This window comes from Heteronotia binoei, chromosome 17, assembly GCF_032191835.1.
Source record: "Heteronotia binoei isolate CCM8104 ecotype False Entrance Well chromosome 17, APGP_CSIRO_Hbin_v1, whole genome shotgun sequence".
In the NCBI taxonomy this organism is placed as follows: domain Eukaryota; kingdom Metazoa; phylum Chordata; class Lepidosauria; order Squamata; family Gekkonidae; genus Heteronotia; species Heteronotia binoei.
In genome coordinates this window covers 3,871,703-3,888,902 of record NC_083239.1, presented here as the reverse complement: position 1 = coordinate 3,888,902, position 17,200 = coordinate 3,871,703, and the positions used below count along the sequence as shown (strand labels likewise).

At 43.0% G+C, this 17,200-nt stretch overlaps 1 protein-coding gene across 1 annotated transcript in view; it reads right to left on the bottom strand.

Moving 5' to 3' along the window:
- Positions 1–17,200, bottom strand: part of PCLO (piccolo presynaptic cytomatrix protein) — a 346,649-nt gene that overhangs the window by 64,096 nt on the left and 265,353 nt on the right. Inside the window, exon 20 of the mRNA XM_060258536.1 lies at positions 16,786–16,968. Within this exon, the coding sequence (XP_060114519.1) occupies positions 16,786–16,968 (183 nt within the window). The remainder of the gene's footprint in view (positions 1–16,785; positions 16,969–17,200) is intronic.

Below are 17,200 nucleotides of genomic sequence, written 5' to 3'. Positions count from 1 at the left end.
CAAAAGTTTAATTTTCTTCCTGCAAATGTGTTAATTTGTTGATCTTTTTCTTTTTTTTAGGGCAGAAGTCCTTTCATAGAGTCCCAGGTGCTACAGGCTAAAGTGTCCTGGATACAGACCATATTGTTGAATTAAGTAGTGTAAATTCGTCACCTTACCAGATGGATTAATTTTTTAAAAATTTTGATTTATCCCAGTATTTATCAAAAATATAACTGAAGTCTCCCCCAATCAAAACCTCCCCTTCTTGAAAGGCTTTTCATTGTTCTAACATGTCCTGAATAAATTTAAGTTGATTGCGATTGGGGGCATATGCTGAACTGATAGTCATTAATTTGCCATTCAGCATCCCCTTTGATAAAATTAAATCTCCCCTGTTTATCTTTCAATTTAGCCTTAAGTTCAAATTTCACTATTTTTGTTAATAGAACTGCTGTACCTTTAGCTTTGGATGAACCTGGAGAAGAGAACTGCTGTATGTACCAGGTGGTGGCCAATAATGGAATAGACTCATTTTTGTGGTGCATTTCCTGGAGGAGCAAAATTTGGGGTTTAGATTTTAAAACATGTCTGCTTATTCTCTTTTTATATATATGATTATTTAAACCTTCCACATTCCAAGAACAAATTGAATGCATAACCTAAACAATTCTAAATTATAACTGTTGTAACCAAGTTATTATTTCTAACTCCTATGTGGGTAACAAAACACCGATTACTGCCTCACTAGCAGTATCCAATCCTGAGTAACGTTATTCTTAACAGAATAAATAAAAGGCTTAGTTGTATAAAATTAGAGATTCTAAGTGTGATTTAAAATGATATAAAATAGTATCAAATATAATAAAAGAAAAGAAAAACAAAATATATACTGATTACACAAATTATTTAAGGTAAATTTGAATTAACTATAGTGGTCTTTCCCTATGACCAGTATTGTTTACTCTTGCAGTCACCCCACCAAAATAAGAGCACATTCCCTCTTAAAGAACCCCTCCCTCACCACACTTCCCACAAGATAAGTTACAAGTGATTAGTCATTACTTTCCACATTGTTTTCCCCATACTTATGTTATCCTATTAGCCATCCGCAGTCATGTGTGACTCTTCTTTTGAGTCCATGAATTATTGCTGCCTGTCAGGGGTATCTAGCAGGGATAACTTCCTCTTGGCCAACTTCCTGGCTGGATCCGTTGGCACCTCCAGTTCCAGAGCCTGTAGAAGTTTAGCCCCACTATCTTCATCTGTTGCATAGTAAATAGTTCAGTTCCTGTTCACCATTATTTTCCCCGGGGGTTACCCGTTGATAAGGTACGTTTTCTTCCCTTAGTTTAGTTGTTGTTAACTTAAGTTTTTGCCAGATTGCCAGAACTTCTTGTGGTAGGTCCAGGTACATTTGAATTCTTGAATCTTGAAAGGTAAGGTTCATTTTAGCTTGCCTTATATCAGCAAATGAGACTAAGATGTCTCTTGGTTGATGTCTGTCTGATTTGTTAAGGTTTCTGATCCAATATACTTTTCAAAAGAACAGGCTAAAGTCTTTCTTTAAATTGGAGTATTGTTGCTAACCAGATACTCATATCATGTGACGACGTAGAGGCTTCTTGTGGGTTTTCATTAAAACCATGGAATTTGAGGTTCTGACGTTTGGTGTGGGTTTCTAGCTGCAATAATCTATCTCTTAAGTTCTGGGTTTCAGCTTGGAGTCTTTGGTTTTCCACTTGCAGGATAGTCCCCAGTGTCATAACAGTCTCAGCTGTGAGTTCAGTTTTGTAAAGTGCTGTAGAGATTCAGAGATCTGTTCTGAAAAAGGCTCAATGATCTCTTTTAATTTAGAGTCCAGTTTTTCTAAAATAGTTTGTTCTGTATATTGCAGAGAGTTTTTCAAGAGAGTTTGTATAGTAGAAGCAGTAATGGGGTCTTCTGGAGCGTCTTTCTTTTTTGCACAGTTTCCAGTGCCATTTTCTTCCCTCCCATGGCAAAGCTTATTTCCCCAACTGAGTGGGCTTCTAGATCAAGAAAAGATTTTACACTTGCCTGGACTCTTGTTTTTTGTGGGGATCGATGTCCTCCCGGTTTCTTCATTAGAGCTTCTTAGTTTGCTGTGGAGAGAAGCAGAGGCTGTGGGTGTATCAGGGTGCTCAGGCTGGAGCTGTGGAATCAGGAGTCCTCCGTTGCCATCTCCAATGTCCTTCCCCCAGTACTTATACATCTTAACTTTAAACTCTGTTTCACCTGTATCTGACAAAAGTGTGCATGCACATGAAAGCTTACATCCAGAATAAAACTTTATTGCTCTTAAAAGGTGCCACTGGACTAGGCTTCCCAATCCCCAGGTCCCAGAGGGGGATCCCTTGCTTTTACAGGCTTCCCCCCTCCCCCAGCCAACTGGCCGGCGTGGGAAGCCCCACCCCCACAGCCATCATGCACCTCCGTGAACGATTCCCATAGGGAATGATGGGGAATTGAGCCGCTGGTATCAGGGGCTCTTGGGGGGGCTGTTTTTTGAGATAGATGCACCAAATTTTTAGTATAGCATCTAGTGCCTCTCCCCAAAATACCTCCCAAGTTTCAAAAAGATTGGACCAGGGGGTCCAATTCTATGAGCCCCAAAAGAAGGTGCCCCCATCCTTCATTATTTCCTATGAAAGGAAGGCATTTAAAAAGATGTGCAGTCCCTTTAAATGTGATGGCCAGAACTCCCTTGGAGTTCAATGATGCTTGTCACACCCTTGGTCTTGGCTCCACCCCAATGTCTCCTGGCTCCACCCCCAAAGTCTCCTGGCTCCACCCCCAAAGTCCCCAGCTATTTCTTGAATTGGACTTGGCAACCCTACGCTGGACTCAAACACTGTTTTGTTGCTTCAGTCCAGCGCAGCTGCCCATCTAAATCTAAATGAAATAGTTTGCATGCACACAAAAGCTTATGCTCAGAATAAAACTTTCTTGGTCTTAAAGGTGCCACTGGACTCAGACTTTGTTCAGACCAACACAGCCACTCCACCTGAATCCATTAGGAAATTTTTAAAGCTCCCTGTGGCGGACTAGGCCTGCCTCTGCTGGCGAGCCCTGGCTTTGCCTACCCTTTCTGGTATTCTGTTCTGAAGGGGCTGTTCCACTCGACTGCCCTCAGGATATTGCTGCCATCACTGTCTCTGTCTTGGGCTCTGGTTAAGTAGGACAGCCTCCTAACTTCCCTCCTGTTTCACTAGGAACCTGCCTTGGGGTTTCCAGGACCAACCGTGATTAGTTAGTTGGACTAACCAGGACCAACTGTGATTAGTTTCTGAGATCTATACCTCCTTGAATCTCACAACACTAGAAGGGCCTTTACTTTAGCTAGGAGGATGTTCCTGCCATCTGCGGTAGTAGAGGGGAGGTATAAAGGGACTCCTTATGCACTTAGGCTCTGTTCCTGTTCCTGCCTAACAGCCTCCTAACTTTCCTCCTGTTTCACTAGGAACCTGCCTCGGGGTTTCCAGGGATCTTGGCGGGGGCACGGGGGGGGGCTGAAGAGTTGGCAACTGGCCATTTTGCCACTTTTCTGTTCCCTAGGGATTCCCTGATCCTCTCCGAATGTTTTCAAGCAGTTGGAGGAACTATGTGGTACAGAGGGACTCTGTAGCAGGGGAATAAGCGAGACGCACACTTACTGATTGAAAACGAGGTATTTTACTATTTGGCACCAATAGCAAGGTTCATTTGAGCATCAAGGCTCCCAAAAATAATGAACAGCCCCCCCCCCCCTTCTCAACCAACAGCTTTAAGCAAAAGCGAAGCTTCAGCCTTGCCCTTTACACATTATCTTGATTCACTTCCTCCCTCCCCTTTTCTCCCTGCTTATCTCTATTAGGCAAGGAGCTTCTTTATAGGAGTGCCTGTCACCAATACACATCTGTGACTCACACACCATCTGAAGGTCTGGCTGGGTTGTTATCACATTGCAACTTCTTTAATATTACATCAGACACCCTTTTTGCTTTTTAAATACAAGAGTATATTTTCATTTATTATTTTATAGAGTTATTCATTAATTATTCAGGGGTCTCTCCTTCACTCCTTCAACAATTAAAAGATTTATTTAAAACTCTTAACTATTTACAGGTATATCAGAAGTGAATGGAAGAAATAAAATAGGCAAAAACGCTCCATCTCTCTCCCTACCATGAAGAAGAAGAAGATGATGATATTGGATTTATATCCCGCTCTTCACTCTGAATCTCAGAGCAGCTTACAATCGCCTTTACCTTCCTCCCCCACAACAAACACTCTGTGAAGTAGGTGGGGCTGAGAGAGCTCTCCCAGAAGCTGCCCTTTCAAGGACAGCTCTGCGAGAGCTATGGGTAACCCAAGGCCATTCCAGCAGCTGCAAGTGGAAGAGTGGGGAATCAAACCTAGTTCTCTCAGATAAGAGTCCACACACGTAACCACTACACCAAGTTGGTCAAACATATTGCCAAAGATGGCCACCAACTCTGGCCCAGGAACAGGGCTTTGTTTTTTTGCAAGCACAAACCGATGACTGAATTGAACAGTACTGAACTGAAGGCTTCCTGCCCCAAACCCACTAATGTAAACAGCAGTTCCCACCCAGGAACTGGTTCTCCCTCTTGCAGCATTCTGGGCCAGATTTCCCGTAACCTCTGATGGACTTCCTGTTGTCTCTATGGAGCTGCCCTCAGACTACTGGCTATAGACAGGAGGGGGGGGGGATGAGGATGAGATTAGGCCAAGGCCTTCCTCAAGTCTGGTAGTTTCTCCCCATCCCACTCACAGTTAAACCCTCACAAAATAGTGTTTCTACACAGCCTCTAATCTTCATGTCCCCCCAACCATATCTCACTTTCCCCCAAAATGAAAATTGGAGCCAAGCAAGTATGTTGAGTCCAGCAAAGACCTCACAGTTTGACTGTTGCTATGTTGAAAGTGGGTGCAGCCAGTCAGGACTAATGTCTATACTTTCTTTTCCAACAGACATCAAACTTATTTAAGGACTGATATGTGCTGGATATAAAAACTTTAGTTATTAATCTAAAGAGTCCAAAGATACAACCAAAAACTTTTTCAGATCACAATTACCTTTTACGATATCAAGTGTCTTTCAGCCCTCTAGGCCAGCCAGATGGATAGACAAAAAGGAAACAGGTAAGACTTGGTAACCCTAATCTCAGGTGGAGGTCTGTCTCCCCTGCGTGCAGCTGCAACAGACCATCTCTTCCTATTGTCAGAAATGTTATCAAATCTCTTTGCCCACCCCCTTGACCCAGGTCAAAACAGTTTTTCCTATCTCCAGAGACCTGCCTTCCAGAAGACTCTCTAGCATGTGATGCCTCCACAAGTTTCCTGCCTGGAGAAAAAAGGAGGAGAAGTTTATATGCCCATGGTCTGTCCTGCTAGCTCAGTTAGCTTGGAAGAGCTTGGAAAATCATTGCACTACTGATTCCCTTCTTTCCAACCCAGAGGAAAAAGCACACATTGGGGTTTAAAGGTTCCTGCCTCACAATGTCCCAGGAAAAAATGCATTTCTTCACAGGATCCATTACCCCATTCATGTCTCTGAATATCATTATCTTTCCTTGAAAATCTAAAATGGATTGTGTCATATGAGCAGGGGACCAGGTGTCAAGAGCTGTGTGTTGCCATAATTGTGTAGAGTGGGGAGGCCTGCTTTAATTCCTTGTATTAGTTGCCTGCATTTGCTTTGCACTGTCCTTTCTGGTACTTTTGTAATAAAACAGAAATAATCATTCCATATGATATGATATGGTAATCATATCATATGAAGGCCACCTCTTATCTCTCAGACTGGAGCTCTTCTGTGGCCCCAGAGGGTAGAACCAGAACCAATGGGTTGAAATTAAATCAAAAGAGTTTTCGGCTCAACATTAGGAAGAACTTCCTGACAGTTAAAGCGATTCCTCAGTGGAACAGGCTTCCTCGGGAGGTGGTGGGCTCTCCTTCCTTGGAGGTTTTTAAACAGAGGCTAGATGGCCATCTGACAGCAATGAAGATCCTGCGAATTTAGGGGGAAGTGTTTGTGAGTTTCCTGCATTGTGCAGGAGGTTGGACTAGATGACCCTGGAGGTCCCTTTCAACTCTATGATTCTATTATTTTTACTTTTGCTTTTGGAAAAGACTGTGAACTGTGTGCGAGGGGGGTATTGCTAAGGTGCTTGTCTTTGAATTTTTAACCCGCCAGAATTTAGACACCTGAATCTCTGTTTAATTAACGGTTGGCCGTGATTTATAAAGGTATGAACTGACCAATTCATTTCAGCAAAGTCAGTTTTTGCTGTGTATATGCATATCATTCAGACAATAAACCTAATTTGATTTACATCAAAGAGGTGGAATTGAGTGCTACACAGAACCTGACACCAGGAAGGGCTTTCTACTGGTTGCCACCAGTCTGGTAAGGGCTGTTTGGGGGGCTCAGAGCCACCCAACTCCTGGGTCTTCCTTCTTAACGAAACCTTTTATTTGTGGCTGAAGAGATATGAGGACTCAGGCAGCGTTACAATAACGGGTTTACTATAACTGCTCAAGACAAAACAAGTGGGTTGTAAAAACTTTTAGTGCAACAGTGAATATGAAAACAGCAAAGGTGGTGCAAAACATAGATAAAAGCCCTAACACAACTTCCCTTTCTCTAATTTCAACAGACTCACTCAACCTTCTTGGATAAAGGATCTCTTCCCAGCTACAGCCTCTTCAAGCCCAGCCTTTTCAGAGATAACACTTCCCTCTCTAGCTGGCCTTTTTATGCTTTCCTCTCAGGTCCCACCCCTCTGGGTTAGGTGCATACCCAATCAGAGGAACAGAAGGGATCCTGGGAAATGTAGGCCCTGTAGCTACTTTACCACGGGCTCCCTGGAGCCTGTAGGTTTCATTATTGTGTGGCAGTGTTTGCCCAGGGGAGGCTCAGACCACTTCCTAGAAAATTCCAATGGGCTTGAGCCCCAAAACCCTGCCCCCCAGTTTACACATATGCATTGGAGGGATCCTTGAGCATGGAAGACCTGGGTTCAAACCTCACCAACCCATGTAGCTTAGTGAATGGCATCCCTGTGTCTCACAAGAACTGACATAATGGAATTGGCAAGAAAACAAAATGAAATAATTTCATTATGATGTTTTCTTCTAATTCTCTGTCTTAATTTTCTACTTACAAGATATTTTTAAACAGTTAATTGAGTATGTTTGAAGCCAATAATAATTATTACAGTGACTTCAATGCACACTCTCAAGTGACAGGTAAGAATGTATTTCCTTTCCTTAGAAAATCTAGTAGAATTGATCAAAGGAGACCGAAGAAAAGTAGGAATTGAGCAGTTCCACCCGCTCTTCATTACCTGTTACAATTTCACTTTCCTGCCCTCGCAGTGGGCCCATCACGTCCTTGCTCTTTTTCTTACCCTGAACATAAGAAAATAACCCCTTTTTTGTTGTTTTCAGCATCTTTGGCCAACGTAAGCTCATACTGAGCTTTAGCTTTCCTAATTTTTTCTCTGCAAGCACTGGTGATTTGTTTATATTCATCCTTGGTTATAAGTCCTTCCTTCGAATTACTAAAGGAGTCTTTTTTATTGGATGGCCACCCAGATTCCATCCTACATAATTTGGCTGTGAGTCTGGAGGCCATGGTGGGATGGCTAAAATAAGCTGGCTGAGACTAAATCCAACAAAGACAAGGTTTGTGTGTGTGTGTGTGTTGGTTGGGACACAGACTTCCCAGTCTTGACAGTGTGCTATTGACACCAGTGCAAACCATCAGGAGTTGGGCATGGTCCTGGATACCTCCTTATCTATGGAGGCCCAGGTCATGAATGTTGATTGGCTAGTGTTTTTCCATCTTTAATCATCTGTTTTTATGGCATTGTAAAATATTTGTTAGGCTATTTTGGAAGTTGGAAGGGATCTCCAGGGTCATCTAGTCCAACCCCCTGCACAATGCAGGAAACTTACAAACACTTCCCCCTAAATTCACAGGATCTTCATTGCTGTCAGATGGCCATCTAGCCTCTGTTTAAAAACCTCCAAGGAAGGAGAGCCCACCACCTCCCGAGGAAGCCTGTTCCACTGAGGAATCGCTCTAACTGTCAGGAAGTTCTTCCTAATGTTGAGCCGGAAACTCTTCTGATTTAATTTCAACCCATTGGTTCTGGTCCTACCTTCTGGGGCCACAGAAAACAATTCCACACCATCCTCTATATGACAGCCCTCCAAGTACTTGAATATGGTGATCATATCACCTCTCAGCTGCTTCCTCTCCAGGCTAATCCCCAGCTCCTTCAACCTTTCCTCATAGGACTTGGTCTCCAGACCTCTCACCATCTTTGTCGCCCTCTTCTGGACCCGTTCCAGCTTGTCTATATGCTTCTTAAAATGTGGTGCCCAAAACTGAACACAATACTTTAGGTGAGGTCTTACCAGAGCAGAGTAAAGTGATACCATCACATTGCATGATCTGGACATTATACTTCTGTTGATAAGCCCCTTCGCGTGATCTGGACACTATACTTCTGTTGATACAGCCCAAAATTGTATTTGCCTTTTTAGCCACTGCATCACACTGTTGTTGGGCAATATCATATCAATCAATAATAATGTATAAATTTTAAATCTCTCTGAACAGCATTCCATTTTGGGTACTATATTATTTGTTTGTTGTCTTACAAGTGTAATAGGGACTTTGTCGTATGTTGTAATTTGTGCTATCTGATCTCTGAAGAAGGCCTCTGCAGGCCACGATGCAGCAGATCATATATGTATCTTTCATGTGCATTTGTCACTTGGATGATTTTATGAGGCTTCATTTGGGCCTCTGCAAGGTTTTTATATGTTTTTGTAATAAACTAGTCTATAACTATAAAATAGTCTATAACTATGGATGTTTTTAACTTTTGGCCCCTTACTAGTACTCTAAACTTCCTTTGGAGATTTTTCCATCTACGCCAAACTTGGCAACTGACTCCTTTCTTGCTGCGCCTTGACCTAGTCACAATAATCCATGCAATGGTCACCTCCAAACCAGAGCATTATAACTCCCTCTATGCTGGCTTGCCCTTGAGACTGACCCAGAAACTCCAATTGATCCAGAATGCGGCGGCATGAGTCCTGAATGGAATATCATGGATGGCATATTGTCAACCTGTGCTGCACCAGCTACAACGGCTTCCAGTGGAGTACAGTTAAGTTCAAGGTTTTGGTATTGACCTTTAAGGCCTTGAGTAATCTGGAACCCACATATCTTTGGGACTGCCTCCTCTGATATGTTCCCCAAAAAGCGTTACACTCTGCTGAGAGCAATCTACTGGTGATCCCTGGCTCTAAAGAAGAAGAAGAAGATATTGGATTTATATCCCGCCCTCCACTCCGAAGAGTCTCAGAGCGGCTCACAATCTCCTTTACCTTCCTCCCCCACAACAGACACTCTGTGAGGTAGATGAAGATATTGGATTTATATCCCGCCCTCCACTCCGAAGAGTCTCAGAGCGGCTCACAATCTCCTTTACCTTCCTCCCCCACAACAGACACTCTGTGAGGTAGATGAAGATATTGGATTTATATCCCGCCCTCCACTCTGAAGAGTCTCAGAGCGGCTCACAATCTCCTTTACCTTCCTCCCCCACAACAGACACCCTGTGAGGTAGATGAAGATATTGGATTTATATCCCGCCCTCCACTCCAAAGAGTCTCAGAGCGGCTCACAATCTCCTTTACCTTCCTCCCCCACAACAGACACCCTGTGGGGTAGATGAAGATATTGGATTTATATCCCGCCCTCCACTCCAAAGAGTCTCAGAGTGGCTCACAATCTCCTTTACCTTCCCCACCCCCACAACAGACACCCTGTGAGGTAGATGAAGATATTGTATTTATATCCCGCCCTCCACTCCGAAGAGTCTCAGAGCGGCTCACAATCTCCTTTCCCTTCCTCCCCCAAAACAGACACCCTGTGAGGTGGGTGGGGCTGGAGAAGGCTCTCACAGCAGCTGCCCTTTCAAGGACAACCTCTGCCAGAGCTATGGCTGACCCAAGGCCATGTTAGCAGGTGCAAGTGGAGGAGTGGGGAATCAAACCTGGTTCTCCCAGATAAGAGTCCGCACACTTAACCACTACACCAAACTGGCTCTCCTAGTTGACTTCCTAGTTGTCCTCAACCAGAGCCAGGGATTTCTTGACTCTGGTGGAAGTCTCTGCCACATAACAACAGGACCCTGCAAAACTTAATGCAATTCCATAGAGCCTGCAAGGCAAAGATGCTCCACGAGGTTTTTGGTTGAGGACAGCAATGAGTAATATTATGGCTGGGTACCCTCTTTCTGCTCTCTTTCCTTCTCTCTCTGCCTCCTCCTTATTCTGTTAGTGAGGCAGTAGCACAGCTTGGATCTGGTTAAAGACTGATTATTTAACACCATCTGGGGATTGCTTTTAAGGATGTAATAATGTATTTATAATATTTTAATAATGCCTATGATACATTCTATTTCATTGTTGTTTATCACCCACCCAATGCACTAAGGGTGATCCATGTATCGAAATTATAAATAGAAATGATTCTCCCCTTTTCCCACTTCATTCCATTTTTTCATCGAGTTGGAAAATGTATATCTTTTTACTCAACTCTTAAGAGTCTCAGGGCAGTGAACAACAAAAGAACACATTCCAAATCACACCTTGACCATGGTTACATAGCAAACTTTACGGTTCAGACCAACACTCCTAACCACTACAGCATGCTGGCCCTCAGCTATTTTTCTCCTGTCAATTGTTACATAGCAAGGTTTATGGCTCAGTAGGAATTTCAACCTGGATCTCTCTGATTCCAGCCTGACACTGCCCCTTCCATATTGGCACCTTCTCCTCCCACATTATGCTCGTGTAACACACTTCTTTCATGGTGTTCACCAATATTGCTCCTTACAATAATATTCCATTAGACATTTTTATTGGTTTATTGTTTGGATTTTTATCCTGCTATTGTCTGCATGCAGGAAATAAAACAATAAAAATGTTCTACAATTCAATAAATTAACATAATTTAACAGACAAAGATGGCTCATAGGTCTATAAAATGCCCAAGATTTAAAAAGGGCAGTGGGCAAACACCCCTTACAGTTATTGAATAAGCTGAGTTGTGGGGGGAGTTGGAGCAGGGAAGGCTGGAATGATGAGACACCCATTGCCTCAACCAAAGGTCTGGTGGAACATTTTAGTTTTACAGGCTGAAGCAGATCCTGCAGAGCACTGATCTCACTTGCGAGAGTGTTCCACCAGGCTGGAGCCAGGACTCATAACCTATTCCCTATAACAGGGGTGGCCAAACTTGCTTAACCTAAGAGCCACATAGAATAAAAGTCAGATGTATGAGAGAAGGAAGGAAGGAAGGAAGGAAGGAAGGAAGGAAGGAAGGAAGGAAGGAAGGAAGGAAGGAAGGAAGGAAGGAAGGAAGGAAGGAAGGAAGATGAGAGAGGAAGAGGTGAAAAAAAACAACTTTAACTTTAAATGCATTCTCCAAGCTGCTGGCTGGCTTGGCTTGGAGAAGTGATTTAAAGAGCCAAATGCCTTCTCTAAGATTAGCCAACAGGGAGGTGGATGCTTTGAGAGCCAAACAATATGTGTGAAAGAGCCACATGTTGCTCCCGAGCCTCAGTTTAGCCACCCCTGCCCTATAATAAATAAGACATTATGTTTACCTAATAAGGCACTTTGCAGGGAAGGGGTTGATTAGTCATTTTTGTTAGGTAAAACAAGTATTTTTCAGTTTTTAAATTGCCGTCTTAACCTGGGAAAAGGGATCGTGAATCCAACTATTGTTTTTCCATCTCTTTGCTATTTACAGTTTATGCTGCAGACTGGTCTCAGTTAACCATAGGGAAGTCACATTTGGGAATTCAGTTTCAACACTGTGGACTGGTAGCAGTGCCATGACTTGCATGCATAAATGATAGATCAAATACTATCTGAGAGGCATGACGCAGAAACGTTCCGTGAAATTAGTTCACACACCGAGCTGCAAATTGTCATCAACTCAGCAGTCAAGAGATGGGGGAACTGAATCTATACCCAGGGCTGGCATGCCCAAGTCAGCGAGGTAGGCGGCCACCTATAGTGCCATCTGGTGGCAAGGGCGGTTCCTGCATGCCTACCTCACCCAGCTGGTGAAAGCACCCAGCCCTTCCCAGCACAGTGGAGTGGTGATGGCCAGGTGTACTCTGCTCCTCCATGTGGCCCCAAGCAGGCAACAGCAGTTGCCCCTAAACTGGGCCAATGTGGAGGAGCTGCAGTAGCCACCCAGCCCTTCCCAACGGGGCGGTGGGTGTGCTCTGCTTCTTGTAGCAACCTTTGGCCTGGGTGGGGCCACTGCGACCCAGGAGGCAGCTGTCTGGTAGAGTGCCGGTGGCTGGGCTTCCCGCAAAGGGACATGGAGGGGGGTGGGTGGGAAGAAGCTCGGAGTGCTGGGTGTGTGGAGACAGTCAGGACTGGAAGCTCAGTTGCCTGGGAGGAGGGGAGCTGTGGGAAGCAGCTGCGAAGTCGCTGCCCCTTCGGCTCAGGGTCTTCCTGGTTGGAAGTTGTGCAGAGCAGAGCCAAATGCCTTCCCAAGCCAGCACCTCCAGCCCTGGATAGAGTGCCGCACCACATATCTGAATCCAAGCTTGGATCCCTCCCCTCCGCCACAGGTTAGCTGGGGACTGGGGTAAGTTCCTGTGCAGGGGCAGGGCACGAAGTCAGGGTGAGGTGGAGCCATCAGCCTAGGGTGCCAAAACCCCTGGCACTGGGCCTGTCTATAGCCCAGTTCAAACTTCACGGTCAAACCACAATTTGGCTACTCGAAACAGATTTTATGTACATGCAGTTCCTTCTGTGCTTATATTTATGTCCTTAATTCCTGATATTTGCTGTGAATGTGCTGAACTGGACTCAGCACGATCACCGTAAGCTCCGAGCGATCTTCCTAGGGTAAATCATTTCAAAACTTCTGCTTCTGCACAAACCAACCCAGGTTCATCAGTGGCCCATTTCCCCAGTGCAGTCAGTGTTCCTGCTAAGCTGTGCTGGCACACTCGGCTTTGGCCTTTGCTCATTGTCCGGACTATGTCCTGTCCTGGGTGACTCTTCCTGCCCCATGTTTATTTGTACCTATATACTGTGGTGGTTGGGGGTGGGGTGGGTGGAGAAACAGGGTTGCCAAGTCCAATTCAAGAAATATCTGGGGACTTTGGGGGTGGAGCCAGGAGACATTGGAGTGGAGCCAGGAACAAGGGTGCGACAAGCATAATTGAACTGAGAATTTTGTGCATTGTGCATTCCTGGGGGCTGCTGCCACCTTCCTCAGTTGTGCAGGAAAGATGCAGAACTGGACCTCACTTCCCTCCATAGCTGGAGTCTGCTCCTCCCTCCTCCTTTGGGAAGGCAAGGGTAAGAGAGAGTGCCTGGAGTCCCATACTGGCACCTTTAAGAACAACAAAGTCTTATTCAAGCTATGGGCTTTCTTCTGCTCTTTTCCACAGCTTCACTAAGCTTGCCTCATTCTCAGTTGAACTAATTGCTAATTTCTTTGTTTTAACAGTTTATTAATAACATATGGTTACAATGTTTAATTATATCATTTTTATCGTTAACCCATATGATGTTTTCTATCCCCCCTCCCTCCGTTACTAGACTTACCCTGAAGTTATATATTTAAGTCCAATTATAAAGGTATCCCTAACCCATCAAAGTTCAATATCTTTTTCTTCTCATTCATATTAAAAAATTGTCCATTGTCATTTTACGTTCCACTCTAACTCTATATATCTTTTAAATTTCTTCCACTCCTTTTTAAACACTTCCAAATCATAGTCTCTCAAAGTTCTTGTTAATTTATCCATCTCACTCCACGATAAAACTTTCACAATCCAATCCCATTTCTCTGGTATTTTTTCTTATTTCCACAACTGCGCATACAATACCCTAGCAGCTGAGAGCAAATACCAAATTAAAGTCCTATCTTCTTTTGGAAATTTGTCTATTTGTAATCCTAACAGAAAAGTCTCTGCAACTTTCTTAAAGTCATAACCCAGAATTTTAGAGATTTCTTGTTGTATCATCCGCCAAAACTTTTTCGCTTTTTCACAAGTCCACCACATATGAAAAAAAGAACCCTCATGATGTTTATATTTCCAACATCTGTCCGACATCTTTTTACTCATCTTTGCCAACTTCTTCGGAGTCGAACTAATTGCTAATTTCAAGTGTCTTCGTCAGCTCCCTTTGGCTACTCTTCAGAGGAGGTGGATATCTATGGGTTTCCTAATGTAAATCCTACAAATGGCTTTGTTTCTTTTTCAGAATTGGGGTGGGGGGTGGGAAGGCTGAGTAAACACTTTACAGCCATTCTCCCAGTGCTCGTATGTAAGAAAACGAAAGGCAATGCTTAAACAGACATGTATCAAGTTTTGGATGAGCAAAAGACAAAAAAGACTGTTTTAGACATGCTTGTGTTGGGTTTCTCTAAAAGGAAATCAGGTAGATATGCATTTGGCTGCGTTCAGGAAAATGAAATTCTCTCCTGCGTCCTACAAATGTCTCTTTTCATAAAAAAGAAGAAGAAAGAGCTCCATGTGGCTACCTGTGGCTGCCAACCTCAGAGTGAAGCCTGAAATTCTCCCAGAATTACAAATGAAATTTGACTTGATTCTGTTTTCACTTTTAATGTCAAAAATCATTCTTAAAATATCGTTTAAAATAATTTATTCTGGGATTTTTACAAGGTTATGGTAATATTCTTCTAGGGAACTAATTTACGTGATGTTTGGGTGTGGGCTTGTTCACACCCTTTATGCTGGTGACTCTTTTGGCTCACAAGGTTGAATTTTTGCTCACGGCAATCCACAGCTTAGAGGGAATATTGGCTGCAGCACTCATTGTGGCAAAGAATTCACCTAGGGTGGGTGGGTGTGACTAATCACTCTCAATTAGTGATAAGCAAACCACCCCTCTTCCAGGACTTACTGCCCCATGACATTAAATATTACTGTTTTTTCTAATTATGGGAAAATGATTTACCTCATGAGTAATTTACTCTGCATGTTTCTTCCGGATTGTTCTTTTAGCAATCTGTGAAGTATGCTGCGTGTTTCTTTTTAAATAAATAAATCCCATGACTAACTTCCTTTCTATCCCCATTTTTTGTTCAAGGTCTTGAGCAACCAAAAACCATGGAACAATGACATACCTCTTCTAAAGAATTTTAATTTAACTTTAAGCCTTTACACCTGAAAGAAAAAAGGAGCTGCCAAAAACTTTGCAATGGCTGCTGTACAATCATAGTTTACATCCAAAAGAAGGGTTTGCGAAACTGAATCTGGCAAGTTTTTACTGTGTGCCAAAATCCACCTCTGGATCCACTGCTTTCTCTCTCTTTTTAGCAAGGGGCAGTTCACCATTATGTAAGAGATAGTATGAGTAATAATAGAACCACATTGACAACATCTATCTGAAAAAGGGGTTCCAAAAAACCTGCCCAAAAACTTGTAGAAGGGAAGGCATTTGTACTAACATAACTGTTTGATGATCTGAGGGAACATTAAGGATGGATGACTGAACTATTAAAGAAAATGTAGAGAATGCAAAGTTTTAAGCTTTCAGGTTTTGACAGTATTATAAACCAGAATGCCTTTTGAGCTTATCACACAAACTAGGAATTATCCATTTATAACTGGAGTAAACTGGCAAAACTTATTCTTCATTACTTTAATTTTGAAACAGCAAATTAAAGAAGCTGCACATTATGATGACCAAGGAGTTAAAAGTATTAATTTATCTGTAAATAATTTTATATTACAAAATCCATATACAGGCCTGATTCATTTTTTTAAAAAAAAAACCTTTCTGCTCTAGTTTTTAAAACATTCATCTCACAAGATCATTATCATCACATCACAAACGGGTCTCAGAGAAACAAATGTGAGAATGGATTAGGTGAATTTCAGTGTTTGTTGCCTACAGGGATGTTTTTCTTTTGCGGGTGCTGGAGTGACTGTTTTTCAGCCAAATGGCACCAAAATTGTAGGGGAGCAAGAGCTGACATTCCAAGTTTCAAGAAAATTGGGCCAAGTGGTCCAAATCCTATAGCTCTCTGAACAAAATGCTGCCAGCTATCCTACTTTCAGAGAAAAAAAATGGCCCCATCCACACAAAGCAGAGAGGGAAGCAGACGGAACAAGCCAGAATAGCAGTTCTGTTGGACCCTGAGCTAGGGTTGAGCTGGCTGGAAGCCAGCTTCCCTAAGCCACTGTCTAGAGAAAAGGAACACAGATTTTTCATGTGCATGTAATACCAAAGAATCCTGGATTTGTGCAATCATTCCAGAAAAGCACAGTAATGACTCAAAACAGCAATTTTTGTGTATATTTTTGGCTCATTTTCAGAATCTGCACTCCTAACCACAAGCTATAGACTTTAACCGTGTAAAAAAATGTTTCATCCTTCTCAAACAATTCATGTTCACTGCATGCTATTTAGTAAGCAATGTCACCAATACACTTTTGAACAAAGGTCAGATTTAGCACAGAGTTTTTCAAAATGGAGTTGCGTCTGATTAGCAAGATTGGGAAACATTTTGCTTTTTTTCTCAAACTGAATGCTGTGGAAAGAGGGTTGAATATCAATCTCTGCGGAATCGGTAAGCTTGGTAAGAGGTGTGCTTTTGGTTTGTCTAAAGAAAAGCAATCGATAAACACTTTAAGAAAAAAAGTGGCATTTGAAAAGTTGACTTCTTAGGCCTGCCTTTGCGCTCACCTCCTTCAGGCTTGGCTGATCCTTCAGACATCACTTTCCTGAGGGCTAGTTGGTTTTGATCTCTGTTGTCACTGGCTGGTGGAGGCAGATTGTCAGACTGAGTTCTTTGAATAGGAAGGACGCCTGCAATGCTGTGTCTGTTCTGCTTCCTTGCATTACTAGATTGACCGCTTTTATGTGCTGCTGTGGCAGTGTGGGTGAAATGGAAACCCAGAGTATGTATCCTCAGATGGAACCAGCTTAAATGTTAGTCATGCAAACAGAAGTGGGAGGTTCCCCCCCCGCCCCAGATTTAAATATGTGTCTGGACACCAAAGAGACATCACATGCACAGCATTAAAAGGGGCAATTATACTGGCTGTTCCTTTTTAACAACAACATAAAAGATGAAGAAAATGAAAAAAATGTTTTATTT